The sequence below is a fragment of the Oratosquilla oratoria genome, chromosome 12 (genome assembly GCF_046742065.1).
Source record: "Oratosquilla oratoria isolate Oo_2021 chromosome 12, ASM4674206v1, whole genome shotgun sequence".
Lineage (NCBI taxonomy): Eukaryota > Metazoa > Arthropoda > Malacostraca > Stomatopoda > Squillidae > Oratosquilla > Oratosquilla oratoria.
Window position 1 is genome coordinate 29,488,385 of NC_134788.1, and position 27,075 is coordinate 29,515,459.

Here is a 27,075-nt window from a genome sequence, read left to right on the forward strand (position 1 = left end):
AGGAGAAGACAATCTGCCTCATTTCTCAAAATCTTCTACAATATGTGATACACCCAATCACAATCACCTCCTTCCCTGCCCCCCACCCCCTTTTTTTTATTCATTTACTTCTTTTTATCTTTTTTTTTTTATTCTTTTTTTATAATTCTACCCTTCTCATTTGCTTCCTCTCTTCTCGCCTCCTCCTCACCTTAGAATTCATGAGAGCGACACATTATACTTCTACCCTTCTCACTTGCTTCCTCTCTTCTCTCCTCCTCCTCCTTACCTTGGAATTCATGACAGCAACACACTCATCCAACGATCTGAGTTTTTGCTCTTCCTCCTCTTTCGCATCCTGTAGCAGGTGTTCCTCCATCTTACCCCTGGCTAACACGGCCGAGGAGGCGGTCGGTCGTGGCGGAGGTACAAGGTCCTGTCTGCGTGGCTTTGTCTGTCCTGGTGTTGGCTCGTATGGTGCAGGAGTAGGTCGTGTGCGGATGCTTCGTTCAGAGTGCAGCTCTGACTCCTCTGGCGGTGCAAAGTTCGTCTTATCCGTTCACACACAAACATGTTCAGATAACAACATCTTGGAGTTGCGTCACGTGGATCAAATCAGAGTGAAACTGTGTACTTTTATTCTGAAGCAACTGTCACACACAAGTTGGAGCATACATTACTGTATTCTGCATTATGCAAAATATCTTCAGTGAGTGACCCATGGGGTCATCCAGAAACTGTAGCCAGATTCTTCACAGCTGCAGGTCTCCAGCAATAGTCAAAGCAATTGATCGACTGAATCAGAAAAAAAAACAAAAAATAAATAAATAAAGATATAGATAAAATACACAAGTAAATAAAATAATGAAATAAAAACATACAAGTAAAAACTATATATAATAATAAATAAATAAATAAATAAATAACAATATTACTAAAATAATCAAACAAGTAAATAAATAGAACACCAGCAGCAGCCAGTGAACGTCCAGCAGGAGGCTGCTAACTTGGGCTCAAAAATATCAGGAGAGGATTTTTCTGTGGACCTGATACCTTAAGAGTGTCAAAGTAGAGAGTTTGGTGGTCTCTCTCGAAGAGATTGTCTAATGATCTGCATGAACATGGTTTTGTGTAGTACAGGTGTTGTATGTTGCCGTTGGGGCGTTTTATGTTCAGTCGGTAGTACAGTAGTTACATACACATACAAATACCAAGGGCTTTTTCTTCCTTTCCAAGGGAGGTAGCCAAAGTCAAAAACGTAAATCCATTCCCACCTATTTCTTCTCTACTTAATCCACTCCCATTCACCACCCTTCCCTCCCTCCCTCTTATCTTGGCTCCTCCTGGATGACAGGTCATCCCTGCATCTTGCCCATTGCCCTGGGGGGTCAGAAGCAATGCAGCAAGACACAGGACATCCACAGCAAAGCTGCTTCATTTAATCAGTGAACTCCCTCTCGGTCCCCTCCTGAGAAGACGGCAAGAAATTACTTTGTACATACATACCATATACCAAAGGCTTTTTCCCCCCTTACAGAAACCACTCCCACCCATTCCATACCTTACATACTCCACTCCTCTCCACCCTCTTCCCTCCCTCTTATCTTGGCTCCTCCTGGATGACGGGTTATCCCTGCATCCTGTCCACTGCCCTCCCTGGGTCAGAAGCAGCCTCATGCAGAAACAGAGAAGACAGGGAGAAATCCCTTCGGGCTGCATCAAAATATCAAGTGCACATACTCCTTAAAACCCCCATCCTACTCCCTCCCTCCCTCCCTCCCATGCATCACAGCATCATCCATACACAGGCATTCTCCACTCACACCTATCCCCTGCCTTCTCCCTTCCTTCCTCAACAGACATTCCCCTTGTATGCAACACTCCTTTTACCCTATCCGCTCATCTCATCCTCGGTCAACCCCTCATGTTCACTCCCTCCACACTTCTTTTGCTAATCTTGTTGATTTGTTCAATGTTGTGAGTTCCCCTTATCAGAAGGCTACGACGGTGCCCCTTACAGAGAACTTTGTAGTGTGGAACTAAATTAACCATTCCCTTGGTCCAACTCACCAGTGGCGGAGGGTTCAAACTGCCGTCACCTCAACCCCCGCTGCAAGTAGCAACCCTAACCTGCTCAACTAGCAAGCATCCTCAGTTACTTGGGCAATATAATGTTACGGGTTGGTGTTGAAGGTTCCATCAACAAAAACAACTCCATGAGAGACCAGGGGCAACAGATTGATCAATTGATCGTCTTGACCTTTAGGCTGCGTTTACACCAAGGGAGTCTCGGGCGATTCCCCTCAACTGGAGCGAGTTCGTTTGAGTAGAAATGACGTCGGTTACAACAATCTTTCGTTTTTTCAATCTTCAAATGTCAAATTCCCTTTGTGTTGTATGCAGAGAAACTGAATGGCGAAATGCAAGGAGCTAAACCTCTACGAATGCTACACACTATATTGTTTTGTTATCATTTGCTTCTTTGCTTATTATCATTTGTGAGAATATTATTTATTACTTGCTTGATTTACGTTTATTATTAGTTGTATGTCAATTTATTATTATTTCCTATTTACCTGCATATTATTTAACTATACCTATACATTTATTTATCTTATTTATCATTTACATGAGGGGACGGCAAGGGAGGGGTCGCAGATTTATTGAAGCGGCCTTGCTGTGGATGTGCTGTCTTGCGACACTATTTATGACCTAGGGCAAGAAGCAGGGATGATCCGTCATCCAGGAGGTGTCAAGATAAGAGGGAGGGAGGAGGGTGGAGGGGAGTGGAGTGTATTGGGGATGGAATGGGTGGGTATCGTTTTTATGCCTTTGTTTTTTTGGCTACCTCCCTTGTAAGGGGGGAAAAAAAGCCTTTGGTATATGTATATGTATTTACCAGTTTGTTTATTATTTAACTATACCTATTCATTTATTTCATTTATTATTATTTATATTATTATATTTTACTTAACTTTTTTAGGAATGTCCCCTGTGGGGCTACAGGGAGAAAGATGCCTGGTCCCAATCCCCGTCCGTCCCTTTCTTCTCGCCTCTAACGATCCACGTGGAAATACTTGGTGGCAGTATTATCTTGCCCCCACCACAGGGTAGGTAGGCGAAAAAGGAAATGACTATTCAGAGAAATTGTACAGGACAGTAACAAGGGGTTGGGGGACAGCATAATGGAGGGACAGTCATAGTATAAAAGTGTCATCATTTCTCTATGAACAGAGTTTTCCTCTATCACAGACAAAATGATGCGTGGCTCTGGTCCGTAGGGGCACCCCATATAGACCCTAAAGTATCAACTGCATGCTACTTTGCCGCAATAACATGCAGCCAATACCCCAGCCTGATGGGATTTTTCACCATCATCTCCTTTTGTGCATGGGGGGACGGAGAAGGGAGGGGGGGGTTGCAGATTTAATGAAGCGGCCTTGCTGTGGATGTGCTGTGTCTTGCGACACTGCTTCTGACCCAGGGCAGTGGACAAGGTGCAGGGATGACCCGTCATCCAGGAGGTGCCAAGTTAAGAGGGAGGGTGGAGGGGAGTGGAGTGTAATCAGGGATGGAATGGGTGGGAATGATTTTATGCCTTTTTCTTTTTGGCTACCTCCCTTGTATGGGGGAAAAAGCCTTGGTATATGTATGTATTATATATATATATATTTTTTTTTTTGCACCCGACCTAGTTATGGACCAAAAGGTCTCCTGTCGGCATGCTCCACCTTTGTAATCCTTTGTGTTCTTGGGGGAATCTAGAATGCTGCACACACAAAGTCTATTTCTACCTATTCAAACTCACATTTGGCGAGAACCAGCCCAGACTCACTCAGTGCAAACGCAGCCTAAAAGTGAAACAATTGCATCATCACAGCACATTGGGGCGCAGACGTTTAGGATGGACTTTAATCTCACCATCATCCCACTTCCCCACAAGGTGGCAAGCAAGGAGAAACCACTCTTGGGGGGGAAAGCCCCGTCAGTTGTGGCAAAGCTGTTGGTTTTTCTAGGTTGATGACTGGGTCGCTCCCACGCCTGGCATGCATGTATGCTGTCGGGAACCAACGCAAGCAAGAAGTGCACAGCAGGTCATGGGAATCACACTCACAACCACCTGCTCATGAGCTCGACATGGTATCCACTGGGCTGCTGCACAGCCCTAGAATTTCAACGATGCAGGAATTCGTCAATTCTCCTTACCTGTCGCTGGGGGTTGTGAGAGCTGCAACGAATCTTGCATCAGGTGTTCCTCCAGGTGTCCGTGAGGCTTCAGGAGTACGTAGGTACTTGAGTCTGAGGGCCACCAGCAACACCATCACCACTGCCTCGTCAAGACCCACGTTGAGTAACCTGCGAATGGAGAATAACGTGACAGGATTACTCAGAGCAGACTGAGCGACTGATAAGAACGGTCACCTCTGAATGACAACGTAGTGGAGAAGAAAAGAATTTTTATCATGAGCCTGATATTCAGATTTCCTGTTTAGAGAAGAAAACCTGTCATAAATGGTGGAGCATGCCGACAAGAGACCTTTTGGTCCATATCTAGGTTGGATGTGAAAAAAATCATACAACCTTACAAGGAAGGTAGCCAAAAAGAAAAAGGCATAAAATCATTCCCACCCATTCCACCACTAAATGCACTCCACTCCCCTCCACCCTCCCTCCCATCTTAGCACCTCCTGGATGACGGGTCATCCCTGCACCTCGTCCACTGCCCTGGGTCAGAGACAGTGTTGCAAATCACAGCACATCCACAGCAAGGCTGCTTCATTAAATCGGCGACCACCCCCCCAATGCATAAAAGGAGAAGACAGGGAGAAATCCCTTCAGGCTGTGTCAAATTTTGCTCACACATACTCCCTCACCCCCCATCCCCCCCACCAATTCCACCTCATGCATCATAACATCATCCATACACAACCCTTCTCCATTCACCTCTGTCTTCTGTCCTCTCCCGTCCTTCCTCAACAGACATTCCCCTCTTCCCCAAAGCCCCCTTCACCCCATCCATCCATATCATCCTAGGACGTCCCCTCATGTTCACTCCTTCCACATCTGCCTTCCATACCTCTTTTTACCAGTCTTTCTTCACTCATTCTTTCCATGTGTCCAAACCATCCTAATACTCTTTCATTAACCCTATCTCCCAGCTCCCTTTCCACCCCTGTTCTCCTCCTCACCTCCTCATTTCTCACTCTGTCTAGCCTAGTAACCCCTTTCATACTTCTCAGACACCTAATCTCAAACACATTCAAACTCCTTCTCTCTTCCTCTCTTATGTTCCATGTCTCTGCTTCATACAGTGCTGTTGGCACAATCACTCCTTCATACAGTCTCCTCTTAACATCCATTCCCAAATTTCTATGCCTCATTACACTTTTTAATCCACCAAGGCATTTACTCACTTCTCTCAATCTACATTCTACCTCCAACCCCACTCCATGTTTTCCTGCCACATTTGCACCCAAGTATCTAAAACTATCCACTTCCTCCAGTTGCTCTCCCTTAATGCTCACTTCCAGTCTACTGCCACTTTCACCCCTTGTACATCTCATCACCTTACTTTTAACCCACATTTATCTTCAGCTTTCTTCTATCACACACTCTCCCAAACTCTGTCACCAACTTCCTCAATCCCTCCTCCGATCCTGCCACAAGTGCATTGTCATCTGCAAACAACAGCTGGCTCACCTCCCACTTTTCTCCATTTTCTTTAACCATCTCCAATCCCTGACCCACCTCCCTTGCACTTACCTCCCGCACCACCCCATCCATGTACAAGTTGAACAGCCAGGGCAACATAACGCATCCCTGACAAAGTCCCACCTTTACCTCAAACCACTCACTCTCTCCATTTCTTATCCTGACACATGCTCTACTACTCTAATAAAACTATAATAATATAAATAATAAATACATAAATACATATACCAAGGCTTTTTTCCCCCTTACCAGGGAGGCAGCCAAAAAGGACAAGGCATAAAATCATTCCCACCCATTCCATCCCCGAAAACACTCCACACCCCTCCACCCTCCCTCCCATCTTAGCACCTCCTGGATGACGGGTCATCCCTGCACCTTGTCCACTGCCCTGGGTCAGAAGCAGTGTCGCAGGACACAGCACATCCACAGCAAGGCTGCTTCATTAAATCGGCGACCCCACCTCTCCGTCCCCCCATATAAAGGAGAGGACAGGGAGAAATCCCTTCGGGCTGTGTCAAATTTTGCTCACACACACTACCTCATCCCCCATTCCCCCGTCCATTCCACCTCATGCATCACAACATTTTCCATATACAACCATTCTCCATTCACCCGTCTTCTGTCCTCTCCCGTCCTTCCTCAACAGACATTCCCCTCTTCCCCAAAGCCTCCTTCACCCCATCCATCCATCTCATCCTAGGACGTCCCCTCATGTTCACTCCCTCCATATCTGCCTTCCATACCTCCTTTACTAGTCTTACTTCACTCATTCTTTCCATGTGTCCAAACCATCCTAATACTCTTTCATCAACCCTATCTCCCAGCTCCCTTTCCACCCCTGTTCTCCTCCTCACCTCCTCATTTCTCACTCAATCTAGCCTAGTAACCCCCATCATACTTCTCAGACACTTCATCTCAAACACATTCAAGTTCCTTCTCTCTTCCTCTCTTATGTTCCATGTTTCTGCTCTATACAGTGCTGTTGGCACAATCACTCCTTCATACAGTCTCCTCTTAGCATCCATTCCCAAATTTCTATTCCTCATTACACTTTTTAATCCACCAAGGCATTTACTCGCTTCTCTCAATCTACATTCTACCTCCACCTTCACTCCACCTTTTTTCCTGCCACATTTGCACCCAAATATCTAAAACTATCCACTTCCTCCAGTTGCTCTCCCTTAATGCTCACTTCCAGATTACTGCCACTTTCACCCCTTGTACATCTCATCACCTTACTTTTACCCATATTTATTTTCAGCTTTCTTCTATCACACACTCTCCCAAATTCTGTCACCAACTTCCTCAATCCCTCCTCCGATCCTGCCACAAGCGCAGTGTCATCCGCAAACAACAGCTGGCTCACCTCCCACTTTTCTCCATTTTCTTTAACCATCTCCAATCCCTGACCCACTACCCTTGCATTCACCTCTCGCACCACCCCATCCATGTATAAGTTGAACAGCCAGGGTGACATAACACATCCCTGACGAAGTCCCACCTTTACCTCAAACCACTCACTCTCACCATTTCTAATCCTGACACAAGCTCTACTACTCTCATAAAAACTCTTGACAGCTCCTAGAAGCTTTCCTCCTATCCCTTATATCCGCATAACCTCCCACAGTGCCTTTCTGTCTACCCTGTCGTAAGCCTTTTCCAGATCCATAAAGGCCCAGAAAACATCCTTCCCCTTTCCTATAGCTTTCTCACATATCTGTCTTACCACAAAGATCTGATCTACACAACCTCTACCTGTCCTATACCCACACTGTTCCTCACCAATTACTCCCTGTTCCTCTCCTAATCCTCTCAATCAAGATCCTCACATAAGCCTTCCCAACTACACTTAACAAGCTAATCCCTCTGAAACTACTACATTCACACTTGTCCCCCTTTCCCTTGTAGAGTGGAACTATACAAGCACTCTACCTTCTCTCCAGCAAACATTAAATACCCTTACCAACCAGTCCACCATCACTATACCTCCTTTTTTAAGACATTCTGCATGGCATCCATCCATACCAGGTGCCTTACCTGCTTTCATCATCTTAACTGCTGCCTTCACTTCATCCTTCCTTATTTCTCCTCCATTTTCCTCACTCATCACTCTCATTTTCTTAGCATTTCCCACTGCAGCTATCTTTCCCTCCCTATCCGCCTTCACATTAAGCAACTCCCTAAAATATTCTGCCCATCTTCCCCTTACTGCCTTCTCCTCCATTATCATCTCTCCATCTGCACCTTTTACCTTTTCTTCTCTACTTGATTCGCCTCCTCTTCCTCTCTTAATTTCTTTCCAAAACATCTTTTTATTACTTTCAAAATGTTCTGTCATACTCTTACCCCATTTTACATTTGCTCTCCTCTTTGCCTCCTTTACCTTTTTCTTTGCTTCTCTTTTCTTTTCCCTGTGCATCTCATATGACTCCCTCGTCCTATTTTGTAACCAATCTGTGTAAGCTCGCTTCTTCTCTTCTACAACCTTCTTCATTTCCTCATCCCACCATTCACTACCCTTCCTTCTATTTCCTCCTGACCTTCTTGTTCTACACACCATCTTTGCACACTTTGTGACTCCCTCCTTGAACCATCCCCATTCCTCCTCCACACCTACCTCTACTCTATCCTTCACTCCCTCCCACTCCTCCTTCAGCTTCCTCTTGTACTCCTTCTCCTTTTCCTCTTCGTTTAAAGAGTTCACTCTAAGCACCTCCCTACCTTTTGTCCCTTTCCTCTTCCTCCATCTGTCCTCCACTCTCAACTTATCTTAAGATACATAAATAAATGCATAAATGAATGCATAGGTATAGTTAAGTGATAAACAAACTGGTAAATAGTAAGTAATAATAAATTGACATATAACTAATAATAAATGAGAATCAAGCAAATAATGATAAACAAACAGACAAATGATAACAAAACAAATAATATAAAATACATACATCTGCACCTTTTGTCACAAGAACCTTTCCTCCTCCTTACAAGGGGACGGCCATGTCTAAGCACACAAGACCCACTAGGTACACAAAGGACCCACTGAACACACGAAAACACACACACACACACACACACACACACACACACACACACACACACACACTCACACACTCACACACATGCACACGCACACACACCCCGGTCATTTCAGCACCTTGTCGGTGAAGTCTTTTGTGCTCCTCCTCCCCGAACAGCTCGAGTTGAAGTACGACCAAGGGAACAAAGAAAGACTTGAGGGCCACTTCAAAACATTTAAATAGGCATAAGACACATACATCAGTACAACTGTCCACCTTGCACTGGGCAAGCTACATCATAAGAGAGAAAGAGAAAAAGAAAGAGAAAAAAAGAAAGTGAGAAAGAGAAGAAAAAAAAAAAAAAATTGATACCTGTTAGTACACAAAACCTAAAACCTGCTTCTTTCTCCCTGTGCAAATGTTTAAACACACAGAACAACCTTAACCAATCCTTAGCTACTCACAACACGGTCACCCTGTACGTAAATACACCACTTACCCACTCCAAGGCGACCAGCTAGCAGACTGAGCAAGCTCATAATACCCACGGAGACAAAGAGTGTGGACCACAAAAGCCTGCCATGTACAAACAGAACCCTGATAACATCACTAACTATTGTGCCTTCACCCCTTCACCCTGAGACAGGGTGTGGTCTGGGGCTCTTAAGAATACTATCTATACTGTATCTGAATGCCAATGGCCTCTTCCCCCTTGTAAGGAGGGTAGTTGACTCAGTAGCAAGCACCCACTCCCACCCATTCCACTCTTGTTTCCCTCTTTCACCTCAACACCTCATGGATGAAGGGTCATCCCTGTCTCATGCCCATTGTCTCGGTCAGTAGTAATGCAGCAAGGCACAGCCCATCCACAGCAAAGCAGCTTCACTTACAAAATGATGCCCCCCCCCCTTTCTCTCCATTTCCTCATAAAGAAAATAGAGATGGTGAGAAATCCCTGTTGGGGGGGGGGGAGGCTGCTGCTGCATCAAGTGAATGATCATCCGTAATAATACACCACCATTCTCCCTTCTTTGCTCAACAGACATTCCTCTCACCCCATCCTCAGTCATCCCCTAAGTCAGTGGTTCCCAAACAAGCCCCCCCCCCCCCCCCCGCCCTGGGAGGCGTGAAGTCACCTGCTCAAAAAATATTTGTTTAATTACAATAATAAAATCATTCAAAGATCAAATATCTGCCATTACATACTGTACATGCACAGTATAATTATAGCAGTCACTCCAACCCGTTTTCTATTAAGCTAGTTCTCCTTACACGTTTTGGACACGTCACCGATACCAACCACAATTTGGTATTAACACTAAAAAACATGAACTTGAACACTTTCTTAAACAACACAACATACACATTGCAATTCTACAAGAAACAAAATTAAGACACTCACACAAAACACCATCATTTCATAATTACACCACCATCAGACAAGACCGGACTGACGGCAATGGCGGTGGACTCATCACCCTGATCCACCATTCCATCTGTTTTGTGGACACAAGTGCCACAACCAAAATTCTCCTCCCTACCACAGATAACACAACAGAAACCCAATCCATTCGTATCCGCACAGGCAACAATTCAACACTAACAATAGTTAACATGTACATTCCCCCCCAATCATCCCCCACAGTTCCAAACACCTTCAGACCTCAACTCAGCCAACTAACCTCAATCCCCAACCTGATCATGGGTGGTGACTTCAACGCCAAGTCGTCTGCCTGGTTTGTCGACAACCCTGACACAGACAGAGGGCTTGATATACAGACTCAATTCGACTCATTGACTATCATGAACAACACGCATAATCATACACATATCCCATACCAAGCCCTCTACACTCCCTCCTCTCCTGATATCACCTTTTGCTCCCCCTGCCTAACCCCAACAACATCATGGAGAGTGGTCGGAGCCCTTGGTTCTGACCACCTTCCAATCATCATCACCACCAAAACAAGATGCACCCCAGCTGGCCACAGACACACTTACACCAATTACAAGAGAGCTAACTGGGAAGCCTTTAATGAAGAGACAGAACAACATTTTGAAACACTTAACAGTACACCAATCACAAACATAAACAATGCTGTGCACGCTTTTAATACAATCATACAAAACGCAGACAAGAGATACATCCCTAGAGGCAACAGAAAATCACACAACCCCAACTTCACACCAGAAATCCAAGGCCTCATCAGACAACGTGACACACTTAAACACGATACCCCCACACCTATCCCTCAAAACATAGCAGACCAAATACAAACACTAAACACTGTGATTGCCAATAAAATACATGAACAAAAAACACAAAATTGGCAAAACTTTATCAATACACTTGATCACAAAACAAACACCAGCAAATTGTACAAAACACTCAACAGCATCACACTATCCAACACTAACACTACACGCTCTCACGCAGCAATAATCACAACAACAGATAATCTACCCTCAAACAGACAACAAGCAAACGCACTCATACGTCATTTTGCACAGACGAGCCATCTTACATCTCACCCTGACGACCGACGCACCATTCGACGTAAGAAAGACTTTCCCACAGACTCAGACTATACACCCTTCATAGACAGTCAGACAAAACTCATAATGCATAGTCTCAAGCACTCATCTGCCTGTGGCCCTGATAACATAAGCAACATCCACCTAAAACACATTGGACCACAAGGTATACACGCACTCACAAACATTGCAAACTACAGCTATTCACACAACACTATACCCGACATCTGGAAGCATGGTAAAATAATCACCATTCCAAAACCGAACAAAGACCCAACAATCCCAACATCGCACCGCCCAATCACACTTCTCTGCACCCCCTCTAAAGTCATTGAACGCCTAATACTTAAACTTGTCACACCATATATTCCCCTTGCTGACTCACAACACGGTTTTAGGCCACTACACTCCACAAACACTCTTCTGACAAACCTCACGCAAAGAATTTTAGATGGCATCAATTCAGATAGGCCCCACCACAGAACACTTCTTATAACATTGGACATTAGTAAAGCTTTTGATGCTATCCCCCGCCACAACCTAACAAATAAAATATATAACACAGACATGCACAATAACACCAAAAGATGGCTGGCCAATTATCTGGCAGGCAGGAATGCTCATGTGTCATATAATGGCCAATCATCGCACATCAGAAACATTAAGAATGGAGTACCACAGGGCTCAGTTCTATCCCCCACATTATTTAATCTATACATGCATGACTTACCCACGCCAGACACCTCAGAAATACAAATCTCTTCCTACGCAGACGACATAACAATCACATGCACACATCGTAACACAGACAAAGCTGCAGAAATAATCCAGCCTTACCTTGACACACTCAACACATGGTTCATCACAAACAGACTCAAAATAGCTCCAACCAAATCTACAGCAACACTTCTCACCAACTGGACAAAAGAACACAAATACATACCTCATCTCTACATCAACAACACTCTAATACCACACACAAACACACCGAAAATTCTTGGTGTAACATACGATACATCCATGTCTTTCAAACAACACCTCACAAACATAAAAAACAAATGCACACCTAGACTTAACGCACTTAAGTCAATCACTGGAACAACATTTGGACAAAACAAAGAAACTAATATAACAATATACAAACAATGCATACGCTCAGTGATGAATTATGCGAGTCCTGCATGGGCTCCTAATCTCAGTGAGACACACCACAACACCCTTCAAATCATACAAAACAAAGCCCTAAAAACAATTACAGGCTGCACAAATACATCACCTACAGACCATTTACACCATGAAACAAAAGTCCTCAAAGTCAAGGACCACCTCGACATGAGAGGCACACAAACACTTGCTGCAGCCACCACAAACACATCACACCCGCTACACTATATAGCAGAACACCCACACACACCAAGAAACATTAAAACTACACCCATAGACCTTTATTACACACAGATACTCTCTTCTCTTCCTCCACAACCACCAAATACCAGCCTCCGGAAACATATTCATAATCATATCACTCACCGCTCCATTAACACACTGAAAGACAACACACTGCTGCATGCCAGACCCCCTGATATCCACCCTTCTGAATCCTCTCTCCCACGTAAGGACAGAGTCCACTTGGCCAGACTGCGATGCGGTCACCACCCAGCACTTCTAAGCTACCAGAAGAGGCTGGACGACCGTGTTGTGAACAGCTGCCCAGGATGTAACACTTCACCCCATACCATACAACACATAATGGAAGACTGCATTATACACAATCATGCACGCAAACAACACAACATACACTCTATAAAGGATTTGTGGGAAAACCCAGTTTCGGCTGTGGCCTTCCTTGGGGAGACGGGACTGCTCGGACAGACAGTCTAGGGAACGACAACAACAACAACAACAACCACAATTTGCTAATGTTCAAACTTTTTTTTTTTTTCTTGCTCCCTTTGAACCAAATGTTTCGTTTTTAGTTACTTAGAAAAATGTCTCTGGAATTTGTTTGAGTGGCTTTCATTATTGAAATTTAATACAAACAGAATTTTTTTTACCTGAACAATGCTAAGAAATAAATGCAAGAATCATTTCACATAAACAAAAGAGGGAGGGAGTGGGGGTCTACTGGAAGCAAAAAGGGCGATGGCGGCGTCAGGTAAGATAGTTTGGGAACCTAACCTGCCCTAACTAAGTTCACTGATCCGTCCACCACCTCTGCCTTCCACACTTCTTCTGGGAGTCTTCTTTCTTTCAATCATTCTTTCCACATTCTTTCCAAACTGCACTGCTATTCTTTACCTAGTTGTATCTCACGGGAAGGGAAGCTATGCTTGTGGTGTCCTGTCTTTGTATCTCTCCATATGTGCCAATTCCCTCTCCCCCTCTGCTTGTTGTAAGTCATGAACAAATTAGAAAACATACATACATACATACATATACCCAAGGCTTTTTCTCCCCTTGAAAACCAAGTATGATAGATGGAAAGATGCAACCTCACAATTATATCTCCTTTCCTCTATACTATATTCAGGTGAGCTACATAAAAATTACATACATACATATACCCCCTTACAAGGGAGGTAGCCAAAAAGGAAAAGGCATAAAATCATTCCCACCCATTCCATCCCTGAATACACTCCACACCCCTCCACCCTCCCTCTCATCTTAGCACCTCCTGGATGACAGGTCATCCCTGCACCTTGTCCACTGCCCTGGGTAGGCAGCAGTGTCGCAAGACACAGCACCTCCACAGGAAGGCTGCTTCATTAAATCGGCAACCCCCCCCTCTCCGTCCCCCATGCATAAAAGGAGAAGACGGGGAGTAATCCCTTCGAGCTGCGTCAAATTTTGCTCACACATACTACCTCACCACCCATCCCCCTGCCCATTCCACCTCATACATATAAATTAAATAAACAAAAAAGAAATAATAATGAAAAATGAATAAATAAAATAAATAAAAAATAAAGAAATAAGATAAAAACAAATTCAAGTCGAGAGAGATGAAAAGAGTTTTTGCTCGATACCCTTTTGAACGGAGTCGTCATCAAATGCCCACGTCACCCACCCACCCTCCATTTCCGAGGTGCCGCGATGGGAGCTGTGGCTGAATGTATTATTATCATTACTATCATTACTTATTTAGGGATGGAATGGGTGGGAATGATTTTACGCCTTTTCCTTTTTGGTTACCTCCCTTGTAAGGGGGAAAAAGCCTTGTTATATGTATGTATTATTTATGTCATTCTTCTTTTCATCACTTCAGTACATACATACATACATACATATACCAAAGCCTTATTTCCCCCTTACAAGGGAGGTAGCCAAAAGACAAAGGCATAGAAACCACTCCCACCCATTCCATCCCTAACATACTCCACTCCCCCTCCACCCTCTTCAGTACCACTTCAGTACAACTCAAATTCTCGTGCGCAGCATTGGTTGCCATATGAACGATGCACCACACTACTCTCATTATAATGTATAAAGTCACTGCTGTTCTCTTTTACTCTGGGTAATGATACATACATACATATACCAAGGCTTTTTTCCCCTTACAAGGGAGGTAGCCAAAAAGAAAAAGGCATAAAATCATTCCCACCCATTCCATCCTATACATTAGTCCAATATATAGGAGTAATAATTAGCACACAAAATGTGATCAAACCAGCTCACAGAATCTGAAGCTAACTCGTGTACAACTACAAAAATAAGAGAGTCATTGTGTGGAAGTGAGTGGTTGTTCAAGGGGGTCACTGATTACATGAATGAAGTGACCTTGCTGCATCGCCTCTGACCCAGGGATGACCCATCATCCACAAGGAGCCAAGATGGCTACCTCCTCCCTCCCTCCCTGGTACGGAGGAAAGAGCCTTGGGAGCACACGAAGAACTGTTACCCCAGAACGCCCACGTCAAGAATCGTCACCCCATGAGATCCCACCTGAAGAACTGTCACCCCAGTATGCTGAATATCAACAGTGGAATAAAGAGTAGGTTAGGTTAGGTTGAATGAGGGTTATGCTTATTATTATCAACTTACACATCCAAAGAATCGTAAACCCAGGATGGCCCACACGAAGAATTGTCACCCGAGAAGGATAGCCCACATGAAGAATTGTCACCCGGTCAAAGTCAGGGGGTGACGGTTCTTCATGTGATCTGGCAAATATATGTATGTAATGCAAATACAGAGGTGAGTGGAGAATGGTTGTATATGGATGATGTTGTGATTGCATGAGGAGGAATGGGCGGGGTGGTATGTGTGAGTAAATTTTGACGCAGCCCGAAGGGATTTCTCCCCGTCCTCTCCTTATATGCAAGGGGGGACGGAGAGGGGGGCTCGCCGATTAAATGAAGCGGCCTTGCTGTGGATGTGCTGTGTCTTGCGACACTGCTTCTGACCCAGGACGGTGGGCAAGGTGCAGGGATGACCCGTCATCCAGGAGGTGCTTAGATGAGAGGGAGGGTGGGAGGGGTGTGGAGTGTATTTAGGGATGAAATGGGTGGGAGAGTTTTTATGCCTTTCCCTTTTTGACTACCTCCCTTGAAAGGGGGAAAAAGCCTTGGTATATGTATGTATGTCATGCAAATATGAGATTTGATCATGCCATCCCTTCTGTTTCCTAATTAGGGGTTAAGAGCCATTTGAAGAATAAGAAGAAAGATGATGAAGAACAAAAGCATAAGCACAAGAAACAGAACTTGCACATCCAAAATACTCTACATTAAGGTTATCAACACATGAACAGTGTACATAAATTCTCAGCTACTTTGACGTACGGACTGTCACCATAATGCAGACGGGCATCAACAACCAACTGACCTGACAAGGATGTGCGGATCTGACGAGGTGTTGAAACTGAGGTTTTCAGTGGAATGTGGAAGAGATGACGTCAAATGGTGGGCCAAGGGCCAAGGGCAGCGACAAACAACGCCGGATGATGATGATCCCCCAGACGAGGAGGAGCCCTGCACAACATTATCACCTGCAAGAACGTATTCGGATATTAAAAAGAGAGAGAGAGGGGGGGGAGAGAGAGAGGGGGGGGAGAGAGAGAGGGGGAGGGAGAGAGAGGGGGAGGGGGGAGGGAGACAGAGTGAGAGGGGGGAGGGAGAGAGAAAGAGAGAGGGAGACAGACAGAGAGGGGGGAGGGAGGGGGAGAGAGAGAGAGAGAGAGAGAGAGAGAGAGAGAGAGAGAGAGAGAGAGAGAGAGAGAGAGAGAGAGAGAGAGAGAGAGAGAGAGAGAGAGAGAGAAGGGGGAGGGAATGGGAGAGAGAGAGAGAGAGAGAAGGGGGAGGGAATGGGAGAGAGAGAGAGAGAAGGGGGAGGGAATGGGAGAGAGAGAGAGAGGTGGAGAGAAAGAGAGAGGGGGGAGGGAGAGAGAGGGGGGAGGGAGAGAGAGATAGAGGAAGAGAGAGGGAGAGAGAGAGAGAGAGGGGGGAGGGGGAGAGGGAAGGAGAGAGAGAGGAGGAGAGGGAGAGAGAGAGGAGGAGAGGGAGAGAGAGGGGGAGAGGGAGAGAGAGGGGGAGAGGGAGAGAGAGGGGGAGAAAGAGAGAGGGAGGGAGAGAGAGAGACAGGGGGAGAGAGAGAAAGAGAGGGAGAGGGGGAGGAAGAGGGAGAGGGAGGGGGAGAAAGAGGGAGAGGGAGGGGGAGAAAGAGGGAGAGGGAGGGAGAGAGAGAGAGGGGGAGGGAGAGAGAGAGAGAGAGAGAGAGAGAGGAGGGGATGGGAGAGAGAGAGAGGAGGGGCAGAGAGAGGGAGGGAGAGACATGCAGACAGAAAGAGAGAGAGAAACATGCATATGCATGTGAAGATGGAGACGACCAGATAGTGAGTGAAACCATGATTGATGGATCACCTTGAGGAGCTATTTCTCCTCCGACTGTTGGACCGGATTTGCAGCAGCCAGCCGGCCAGCCAGCCAGCCAGCCAGCCAGCCGCAGCAGCAGCTTTCGGGAAGGAATCAGATGATATGCAGCTGCTGCAAGACAAAAATTCTCATCCAGCTCATCAAACGACATTCCACGTATTCCCAAGAAACAAAATAGTTTGCCAGAGAGTGATTTGACGGCGGAAAAAGTTCTGGAGGAGGAGGAGGAGGAGGAGGTGGGCAGCGGCGGCAGTACCGTCCCCTGATTGGAGGCTGGAGGAGCAAAAATAGCCCAGTGTAATGTGATGTGATGTGATCTTAACCCCTCAAGGAGGCCAGGCCAGGGCAGGGCAGGGCAGGGAAGTCACGAGGAAGAGAGAGAGACAAGAAGGAGGCAAGGAGTGTTTGTGCTTTTGCCACCAGGGAGGAGTGCCGAGTATCTGCGGCGCAAGTTTTAACCTTTGCCTTGTGTGCTTTGGACTGACTGTTGGGGCAGGTAACCATTACTGTCTACAACAGCATTTCCCGACCTTTTCTTTTTCCAGGCGACCCCAATATGATCCTCATGATATGACTGGAACCCCACAAATCTATTTTGGAAAAAAAGTCTTGGCAACCCCAGGGTTGCGAAACAGTGTCCACGTATTACAAAAAAGCCTCCCTTTACCATTTCCTAACAATGATGACAATGGTGCCTACCTTGACACGCTGTACCACGGGGCTGGGCTTCTCGTGGGGTCCACGAGTGCACGAGCAAGCGAGTCGGCCATTTGCCACGGGGGCTGTCCTGACAACGAACATCTATTGGAAAGCTGGCAAGAGGATAATGAAAAAATGTCAATAAAACACTCTCTTGGTCTAAATCGATAAACACAAACATATAAAAACACACATACAGATACCTGTCAAACAAACTACATATATCATATATATACCAAAGGCTTTTTTCCCCTTACATGGGAGGTAGCCAAAAGACAAAATCATAGAAACCACTCCCACCCATTCCATCTCCAACATACCCCACTCCCATCTTATCTTGGCACCTCCTGGATGACGGGTCATCCCTGCATCTTGTCCACTGCTGTGGGTCAGAAGCAGTTTTGCGAGACACTTCACATCCACAGCAAGGCCGCTTCATTAATTCAGCAACCCCCCCATCTCTCTCCACCCCCTCGTGCAAAAGGAGAAGACGGAGAGAAATCCCTTTGGGCTGCATCAACTTATTTCTCACACATACTCCCTCACCCCCCATCCTCCCACCCACTCCCGCTCATGCATCACAGCCCAGCGTCATCTACACACAGCCTTTTTCCCCATTCATCCCTGTCTTCTGTCCTCTCCCATCCTTCCTCAACAGACATTCCCCTCTTTCCCAATGCCCCTTTTACCCCATCCATCCATCCATCTTATCCTAGGTCGCCCCGTCATGTTCATTCCTTCCACCTCTGCCTTCCACACACACACATACATGGGGTGGGTGATTAAACCTAAAGTAGATGTGATCAATATTCTCCAAAGGTATGTCAATCGTTCGATACAATGAGCTGTGGACAAGCGATCCATCCTGTGTCACCAAATACCTTTTCCTTACAATACTTTGACATTTGGTAAAAACAGACAGTCATCAATACACAGACACGAAATGGGAATACACAGTACTAACTTTGAGGACGAGTGAGAGGCAGGCAGGGTAGAACGTCACGAGCACCAGGTAGTTGACGACGACAACCACTGAGAGGCAGGCGAAGCCACTCATCTGCTCCAACTGGCTCACACCTGCCAAGCAACGCACGTAAAACGTGTTGATACGGAAAGGTGCTGTTTACGTGGTATGGGAGGGAGGAGGAGGTCAAACAACGACGAGATAAAATGATTACAGAGATATTGCCTGCCTCTGATTCTTTCCATAGACCCACAGGTCCAGTGGTGGTGGTGGTGGTGGTGAAGAAGGAAAACAAGAAGGAAAAGAAGAAGGAAAAGAAGAAAAAATCTGTACTGTCTGAATATAGGAAGTACAGGATTCTGTGTTTTGTGCCTTCTGTGTAATATTTATACACACATCATATGAAAATTAACATGATTTGATATCCTCAGAATCACTAAGAAAAGAACATTATAATTTATTTTTCCTTTTAAATCTGGTTACCCAACACATTTTTCTCTTCTAATACATCTTTAATCATACTTGTATCTATACAATTCAGTTTCCCATTGCAAAATCCCCTCCGCCCTCCATCAGGAGGCTGGGACAGTGCCCCTTTTCAGTGAGAGAGAGAGAGAGAGAGAAGACTTTGGCCAAGCCCTTGGTCCAACTCTATGGGGGCAGACAAACCACCATTGCCTTGGGCCCTGCTGCAAGGAGGAGTTTTAATCTAACAAGACAAACGATGGGTACCTGTCGCTGACTGACTGTCCTGCAAGACGGTTGGCCGCAAGACTCGTCTCCCTCCTGCTGGTCCGTCTTTCAAAACCCGTCAATTCTCTCGCGTCCTTTTGGAAGAGGAGCTCTGAGGGGCTGATGGTGTTCTCTGGACTGCAGCTCAGGATTTCTCAATCAGCTGTAACGACTGTAATGCGCCTCCACCGCCTTTGCACGTAAGGAGCGGTGACAATCGGCAGCTGCTCCCCTTGCCTCCTACAGTACTGTTGTATGTATGTCAGTGGTTTATAGTAGTAGGAGAGTATTCACAAGTAATTGGACGAAATATAGTACAAGTTGAGAGAGAGAGAAAGAAATCTTGAGCCCATTCCTATAACTGAGCGTCTGTCCTTCAGGAACCTCCGGAGCCAGACGGACGCGCGAGCGCCGAGGGGGGGTGGGAGGCAGCAAGGAAATTGTTCTTTCTGACAACCCTCCAACAAGACCACCACCACCACCACCATCCCTTTACCATACATACATGTACCAAAGGCTTTTTTCCCCCCCCTTACACCCAAGTGCCAAAAAAAAACAAAGGCACTCCCACCCACCGAGCATCGACAAAACCCGTTCGTCTCCCGAAATGACCTCCGCCTTACCCAAAAGAGTTCCTGTGCCGATAACCAGAGTCTCGACCATCATGTCCAGCGTGAGTGAGGGGCCCAACCGGGCCATGCCGAGGGCAATGTTGAATGCCACCTCGTGTTGCATGCAAGGAGGACGACAGGGCGATCTGGGCCAGCAGGGAGGCTTTGCTGAGGTCCACCAGCAGGAGAAAGAAGAAGAGGGCATCCCTGTATAAAAAAGCGAGTATTAACACCAAGCGACATGTAACATACTAACAAGAACAGCCCAATGTGGGGGAGGGGGGGATTTCGAGATGTGACCCATGAGCTTCCAATGTGTTTGAAATCCCCCCCCCCCTCCATGAAAAAAAAAAAAACATGGAACAGCTGAAGACGACGAAGCTGGAGAAGACGGCAGACTCCAGCTATGCCTGCTGCCAGAGGGGACATCAGAATCAGTACATGAACTATTTCATAACACACACACACAGGTGATACAGGCCAAGCTCAAACAATACATGAGTCCAAATCTGAACATGATAACTGGAAATCAAAGATATAGATTAAGTTGGAACCGTACATGAATTTGAACCCAGGTACTATGTTAGAAGAAAATTAGAGAATAGGAGGAGACGGGACCCAACAAGCTTTGCTCCTTTCCTGTACACTACAATCTGGTAAATACACACACACACAGGCAACCGAGATTTCTTGTTTGAGGATGTAAGGGCGTTCAGAGGCAACAAGAATGAAAAGCTCACGTGTTAGAGGATGTGAAGAAACACCGTTTCCCACAGGGCTGTGGAGTCGGAGTCAGAGTTGGAAGCAATTACGGTGTCACTGGAGTGAGTCAGTAAAAATATACCGACTCCAACTCCAGATAAATTTACACTTTATAAGGCCTTCATTTAGTCTGTAGAGTTATGCAGTGCACACTCCTTATAAGTAGATTATATACATATATATATATACATATATATATATATATATATATATATATATATATATATATATATATATATATATATATATATATATATATATATATATATATATATATATAAATCATTTGGAGTATGGTAGGAAGGGTTAAGGATGTACATGTTCTAAGGGGAGAGAGTGGGGGAATATCAGATCATTTCCTGGTGGAAGGTAAACTGAGAGTGGAGAATAGGTGGAGAAAGGAAAAGGGCAGAAGGTAGGGAGGTACTTGGAGTGAACTGCTTAAATGAGGAAAAAAGGAGAATGAGTATGAGAAGAAGTTGAGAGGAGTGGGAGAGAGTAAAGGATAGAGTAGAAATAGGAGTGGAGGAGGAATGGGGATGGTTCAAGGAGGGAGTCATAAGGTGTGCAAAGATGGTGTGTGGAACAAGGAGGGTGGGAGGAAATAGAAGGTAGGGTAGTGAGTGGTGGGATGAGGAAGCAAAGAGGGGTGTAAAAGAGGAGAAGCAGGCATTCATAGATTGGCTACAAATTAGGACGAGGGAATCGTATGAAAGGTACAAAGTGAAGAGAAAGGAAGTTAAGCATAAGATAAAGGAAGCAAAGAGGAGAGCAGATGTAAAATGGGGAAAAAGTATGACAGAAAATTTTGAAAGTAATAAAAAGATGTTTTGGAAGGAAATTAAAAAGAGGAAGAGGAGGCGAATCAAGTAGAGAAGAAAAGGTAAAAGGTGCAGATGGAGAGATGATAATGGAAGAGAAGGCAGTGAGAGGAAGGTGGGCAGAGTATTTTAGGGAGTTGCTAAATGTGAAGGAGGATAGGGAGGGAAAGGTAGTTGCAGTGGGAAGTGCCAAGAAAATGAGAGTGATGAGTGAGGTAAATAGAGGAGAAATAGGGAAGGATGAAGTGAAAGCAGCTGTTAAGATGATGAGAGCAGGTAAGGCACCTGGGTTGGATGGATGCTATGCAGAATGTCTGAAGAAAGGAGGTACAGTTATGGTGGACTGGCTGGTGAGGTTATTTAATGTTTGTTTAATAGAGGCTAGAGTGCCGGAGGACTGGAGGAGTGGCTGTATAGTTCCGCTTTACAAAGGAAAGGGGGACAAGTGTGAGTGTAGTAGTTACAGTGGGATCAGCTTGTTAAGTGTAGTTGGGCAAGCTTATGGGAGGGTCTTGATTGAGAGGATTAGGAAAGGAACAGAGGGAGTAATTGGTGAGGAACAGTGTGGTTTTAGGACAGGTAGGGGATGTGTAGATCAGATTTTTGTGGTAAGGCAGATATGTAAGAAAGCTATAGGAAAGGGTAAGGATGTTTTTTGGGCTTTTATGGATCTGGAAAAGGCTTACGACAGGGTAGACAGGAAGGCACTATTGGAGGTACTGCAGATAAATGGGATAGGAGGAAAGCTGTTAAGAGCAGTCAAGAGTTTTTACGAGCAGTTTTTACAAGCAGCCAATACCCCTGTCTGGGGTATTGGCTGCTTGTTATTGTGGCAAAGTAGCATGCAGTTGATACTTTAGGGTCTATATGGGGCACCCCTATGGACCAGAGCCACACATCATTTTGTCTATGATAGAGGAAAACTCTGTTCATAGAGAAATGATGACACTTTTATACTACGACTGTCCCTCCGTTATGCTGTCCCCCAAACCCTTGTTGCTGTCCTGTACCATTTCTCTGAGTATTCTTTTTCTGTGATGGGGGAATTCCCTGTGGTGGGGGAAAAGAATACTGCCACCAAGTATTCCCACTTGGATTGTAAGAGGCAAGAAGAAAGGGACGGGGATTGGGACTAGGCATCCTTCTCCTTGTAGCCCCACAGGGGACTTTCCTAAACAAAAAAGAGAAGACACAAGAGGGTCTGGAAGTTCTCGGACCAGCACCCTAAGGTTTGGGTCTTTTAATGTGCGTGGATGTGGTACAGATGAGAGTAAAAGGGAAGAGATAGGTAGTATGTTTGTGAGAAGAAAGATGGATGTGTTGGCTTTGAGTGAAACTAAGTTGAAAAGGAAGGGTGAGTGTAAGTTTGGGAGTGTAAGTGGGAGGTTATCAGGAGTGAAGAGAGGGCAAGGGAGGGAAGGGGTGGCTATTCTAGTAAGTGAAGAGATAGGTAAATGGGTAGTGGAGTGGAAGGAGATTTCCTCAAGGATAATGTGGATGAAGGTGAAACTGGGAAAGATGTGGGTCCTCGTAAGTGCATATGGGCCTGGCAGTGAGAAGAGTGTAGAAGAAAGGGAGGCCTTTTGGATAGATTTAAATGAGTGCATAGAGGGTTTAGGAAGAAATGTCAATGTAATAGTACTGGGAGACCTTAATGCTAGGGTAGGAAATGGTCCAATCGATGGAATGGTTGGGAAATGTGGAGTTCCAGGAAAGAATCATAGTGGAGAGTTGATGGTGGAAATGTGTCTAGAGAGTTGCTGATAGCAAATACAGTGTTTCAGAAGAAAGTCAAGCATAAGTACACATGGGAGAGGGTGGTGGAGGGAAGGGTGGTAGATAGAGCGTTAATGGATTATGTAGTGGTAAATAGGATTATGATAGGAAGAGTTAAGGATGTACATGTGCTAAGGAGAGAGGGTGGGGGAATATCAGATCATTTTTTGGTGGAAGGTAAGTTGAGAGTGGAGGATCGATGGAGAAAGAGGAAAGGGACAAAAGGTAGGGAGGTTCTTAGAGTGAATTCCTTCAATGAAAAGGAAAAGGAGAAGGAGTACGGAAAGAAGCTGAGGGAGGAGTGGGAGGGAGTAAAGGATAGAGTAGAGCTGGGTGTGGAGGAGGAATGGGGATGGTTCAAGGAGGGAGTCATAAAGTGTGCAAAGATGGTGTGTGGAACAAGAAGGACAGGGGGAAATAGAAGTAAGGGTAGTGAATGGTGAGATGAGGAAACAAAGAAGGTTGTAGAAGAGAAGAAGCAAGCTTTCACAGATTGGTTACAAAATAGGACGAGGGAGTCATATGAGATGTGCAAAGAAAAGAGAAGTAAAGCAAAAGGTAAAGGTTGCAAAGTGGAGAGCAGATGTGAAATGGGGTGTTGCAAAGTGGAGAGCAGATGTGAAATGGGGTGTTGCAAAGTGGAGAGCAGATGTGAAATGGGCTAAGAGTATGACAGAACATTTTGAAAGAAATAAAAAGATGTTTTGGAAAGAAATTAGGAGAGGAAGAGGAGGCGAATCAAGTAGAGAAGAAAAGGTAAAAGGTGCAGATGGAGAGATGATAATGGAAGAGAAGGCAGTAAGGGGAAGATGGGCAGAATATTTTAGGGAGTTACTAAATCTGAGGGAGGATAGGGAAGGAAAGATAGCTGCAGTGGGGCATGTGAAGAAAATGAGAGGGATGAGTGAGGAGAATGGAGGAGAAATAAGGAAGGATGAGGTGAAGGCAGTTGTTAAGATGATGAAAGCAGGTAAGGCACCTGGTCTGGATGGATGCCATGCAGAATGTCTGAAAAAGGGAGGTACAGTGATGGTGGACTGGTTGGTGAGGTTATTTAATGTTTGCTGGAGAGAGGGTAGAGTTCCGGAGGACTGGAGGAGTGCCTGTATAGTTCCTCTTTACAAGTGAAAGGGGGACAAGTGTGAATGTAGTAGTTTCAGAGGGATTAGCTTGTTAAGTGTAGTTGGGAAGGCTTATGGGAGGATCTTGATTGAGAGGATTAGGAGAGGAACAGAGGGAGTAATTGGTGAGGAACAGTGTGGATTTAGGACAGGTAGAGGTTGTGTAGATCAGATCTTTGTGGTAAGACAGATATGTGAGAAAGCTATAGGAAAGGGGAAGGATGCTTTTTGGGCTTTTATGGATCTGGAAAAGGCTTATGATAGGGTAGACAGAAAGGCACTGTGGGAGGTTATGCGGATATACGGGATAGGAGGAAAGCTTTTGGGAGCTGTCAAGAGTTTTTATGAGAGTAGTAGAGCTTGTGTCAGGATTGGAAATGGAGAGAGTGAGTGGTTCGAGGTAAAGGTGGGACTTCGTCAAGGATGCATTATGTCGCCCTGGCTGTTCAACTTATACATGGATGGGGTGGTGCGAGAGGTAAATGCAAGGGTAGTGGGTCAGGGATTGGAGATGGTTAAAGAAAATGGAGAAAAGTGGGAGGTGAGCCAGCTGTTGTTTGCCGAAGACACTGCGCTTGTGGCAGGTTCGGAGGAGGGATTGAGGAAGTTGGTGGCAGAGTTTGGGAGAGTGGCAGTAGACTGGAAGTGAGCATTAAGGGAGAGCGACTGGAGGAAGTGGATAGCTTTAGATACTTGGGTGCAAATGTGGCAGGAAAAGGTGGAGTGAAGGTGGAGGTAGAATGTAGATTGAGAGAAGCGAGTAAATGCCTTGGTGGATTAAAGAGTGTAATGAGGAATAGACATTTGGGAATGGATGCTAAGAGGAGACTGTATGAAGGAGTGATTGTGCCAACAGCACTGTATGGGGCAGAAACATGGAACATAAGAGAAGAAGAGAGAAGGAGTCTGAATGTGTCTGAGAAGTATGGTGGGGGATACTAGGCTAGATAGAGTGAGAAATGACGAGGTGAGGAGAACAGGGGTGGAAAAGGAGCTGGGAGATAGGGTTGATGAAAGAATATTAGGATGGTTTGGACACATGGAAAGAATGAGTGAAGACTGGTAAAATAGGTATGGAAGGCAGATGTGGAGAGAGTGAACATGAGGGGACGTCCTAGGATGAGGTGGGTGGATGGGGTGAAGGGGGCTTTGGGGAAGAGGGGAATGTCTGTTGAGGAAGGACGGGAGAGGACAGAGGACAGGAGTGAATGGAGAGTGGTTGTATATGGATGATGATGTGATTGCATGAGGTATGGGCGGGTGGGTGGGGGGGGTGAGGTAGTATGTGTGAGCAAAGGTTGACGCAGCCCAAAGGGATTTCTCCCCGTCCTCTCCTTTTATGCATGGGGGGACGGAGAGGGGGGGGTCGCTGATTTAATGAAGCGGCCTTGCTGTGGATGTGTTGTGTCTTGCGACACTGCTTCTGACCCAGGGCAGTGGACAAGGTGCAGGGATGACCCATCATCCAGGAGATGCTCAGATAAGAGGGAGGGTGGGAGGGGTGTGGAGTGTATTCAGGGATGAAATGGGTGGGAATGATTTTATGCCTTTCCCTTTTTGGCTACCTCCCTTGTAAGGGGGAAAAAGCCTTGGTATATGGTAGTAGAGCTTGCGTTAGGATTAGAAATGGAGAGAGTGAATGGTTTGAGGTAAGGGTGGGACTTTGTCAGGGGTGTGTTATGTTGCCCTGGCTGTTCAATCTTTACATGGATGGGGTGGTACTAGAGGTGAATGCAAGGTTAGTGGGTCAGGGGTCGGAGATGGTTAAAGAAAATGGAGAAAAGTGGGAGGTGAGCCAGCTGTTGTTTGCTGACGACACTGTGCTTGTGGCAGGATCAGAGGAGGGATTGAGGAAGTTAGTGACAGAGTTTGAAAAGGTGTGTGAAAGAAGAAAGCTGAAGATAAATGTGGGCAGAAGTAAGGTGATGAGATGTATAGGGGGAGAGAGTGACAGTAGACTGGAAGTGAGCATTAAGGGTGAGAAACTGGAGGAAGTGGATAGTTTTAGATACTTGGGTGTGAATGTGACAGGAAAGGGAGGAGTGGCGGTGGAGGTACAATGTAGATTGAGAGAAGCGAGTAAATGCCTTGGTGGATTAAAAAGTGTAATGAGAAATAGACATCTGGAAATGGATACAAAGAGGAGGTTGTATAAAGGAGTGATTGTGCCCACAGCAATGTACGGGGCAGAAACATGGAACATGAAAGAGGAAGAGAGGAGTTTGAATGTGTTTGAGATGAAATGTCTGAGAAGTATGGTGGGGGTTACTAGGCTAGATAGAGTGAGAAATGAGGAGGTGAGGAAGAGAACTGGGGTGGAAAGGTGAGTTGGGAGATAGGGCTAATGAAAGAGTATTGGGATCGTTTGGACACATGGAAAGAATAAGTGAAGAAAGATTAGTAAAAGAAGTGTGGAAGGCAAAGGTGGAAGGAGTGAATATGAGGGGGTGTCCGAGGATGAGATGGATGGGGTAAA

General features: G+C 45.5%; 1 protein-coding gene and 1 pseudogene across 1 annotated transcript in view; both read right to left on the reverse strand.

Annotated features, from left to right (window-relative positions):
* Window positions 1–27,075, reverse strand: part of LOC143030302 (uncharacterized) — a 55,860-nt pseudogene that overhangs the window by 3,381 nt on the left and 25,404 nt on the right.
* LOC143031182 (3-hydroxy-3-methylglutaryl-coenzyme A reductase-like) overlaps window positions 16,079–27,075 on the reverse strand; it is a 20,664-nt gene continuing 9,667 nt past the window's right edge. Inside the window, exons 3-6 of the mRNA XM_076194713.1 lie at window positions 20,132–20,326; window positions 18,777–18,889; window positions 17,813–17,925; window positions 16,079–16,230 (exon numbers count right to left, since the gene is read on the reverse strand). Of these exons, the coding sequence (XP_076050828.1) occupies window positions 16,227–16,230; window positions 17,813–17,925; window positions 18,777–18,889; window positions 20,132–20,324 (423 nt within the window). The 5' untranslated portion in view covers window positions 20,325–20,326 and the 3' untranslated portion in view covers window positions 16,079–16,226. The remainder of the gene's footprint in view (window positions 16,231–17,812; window positions 17,926–18,776; window positions 18,890–20,131; window positions 20,327–27,075) is intronic.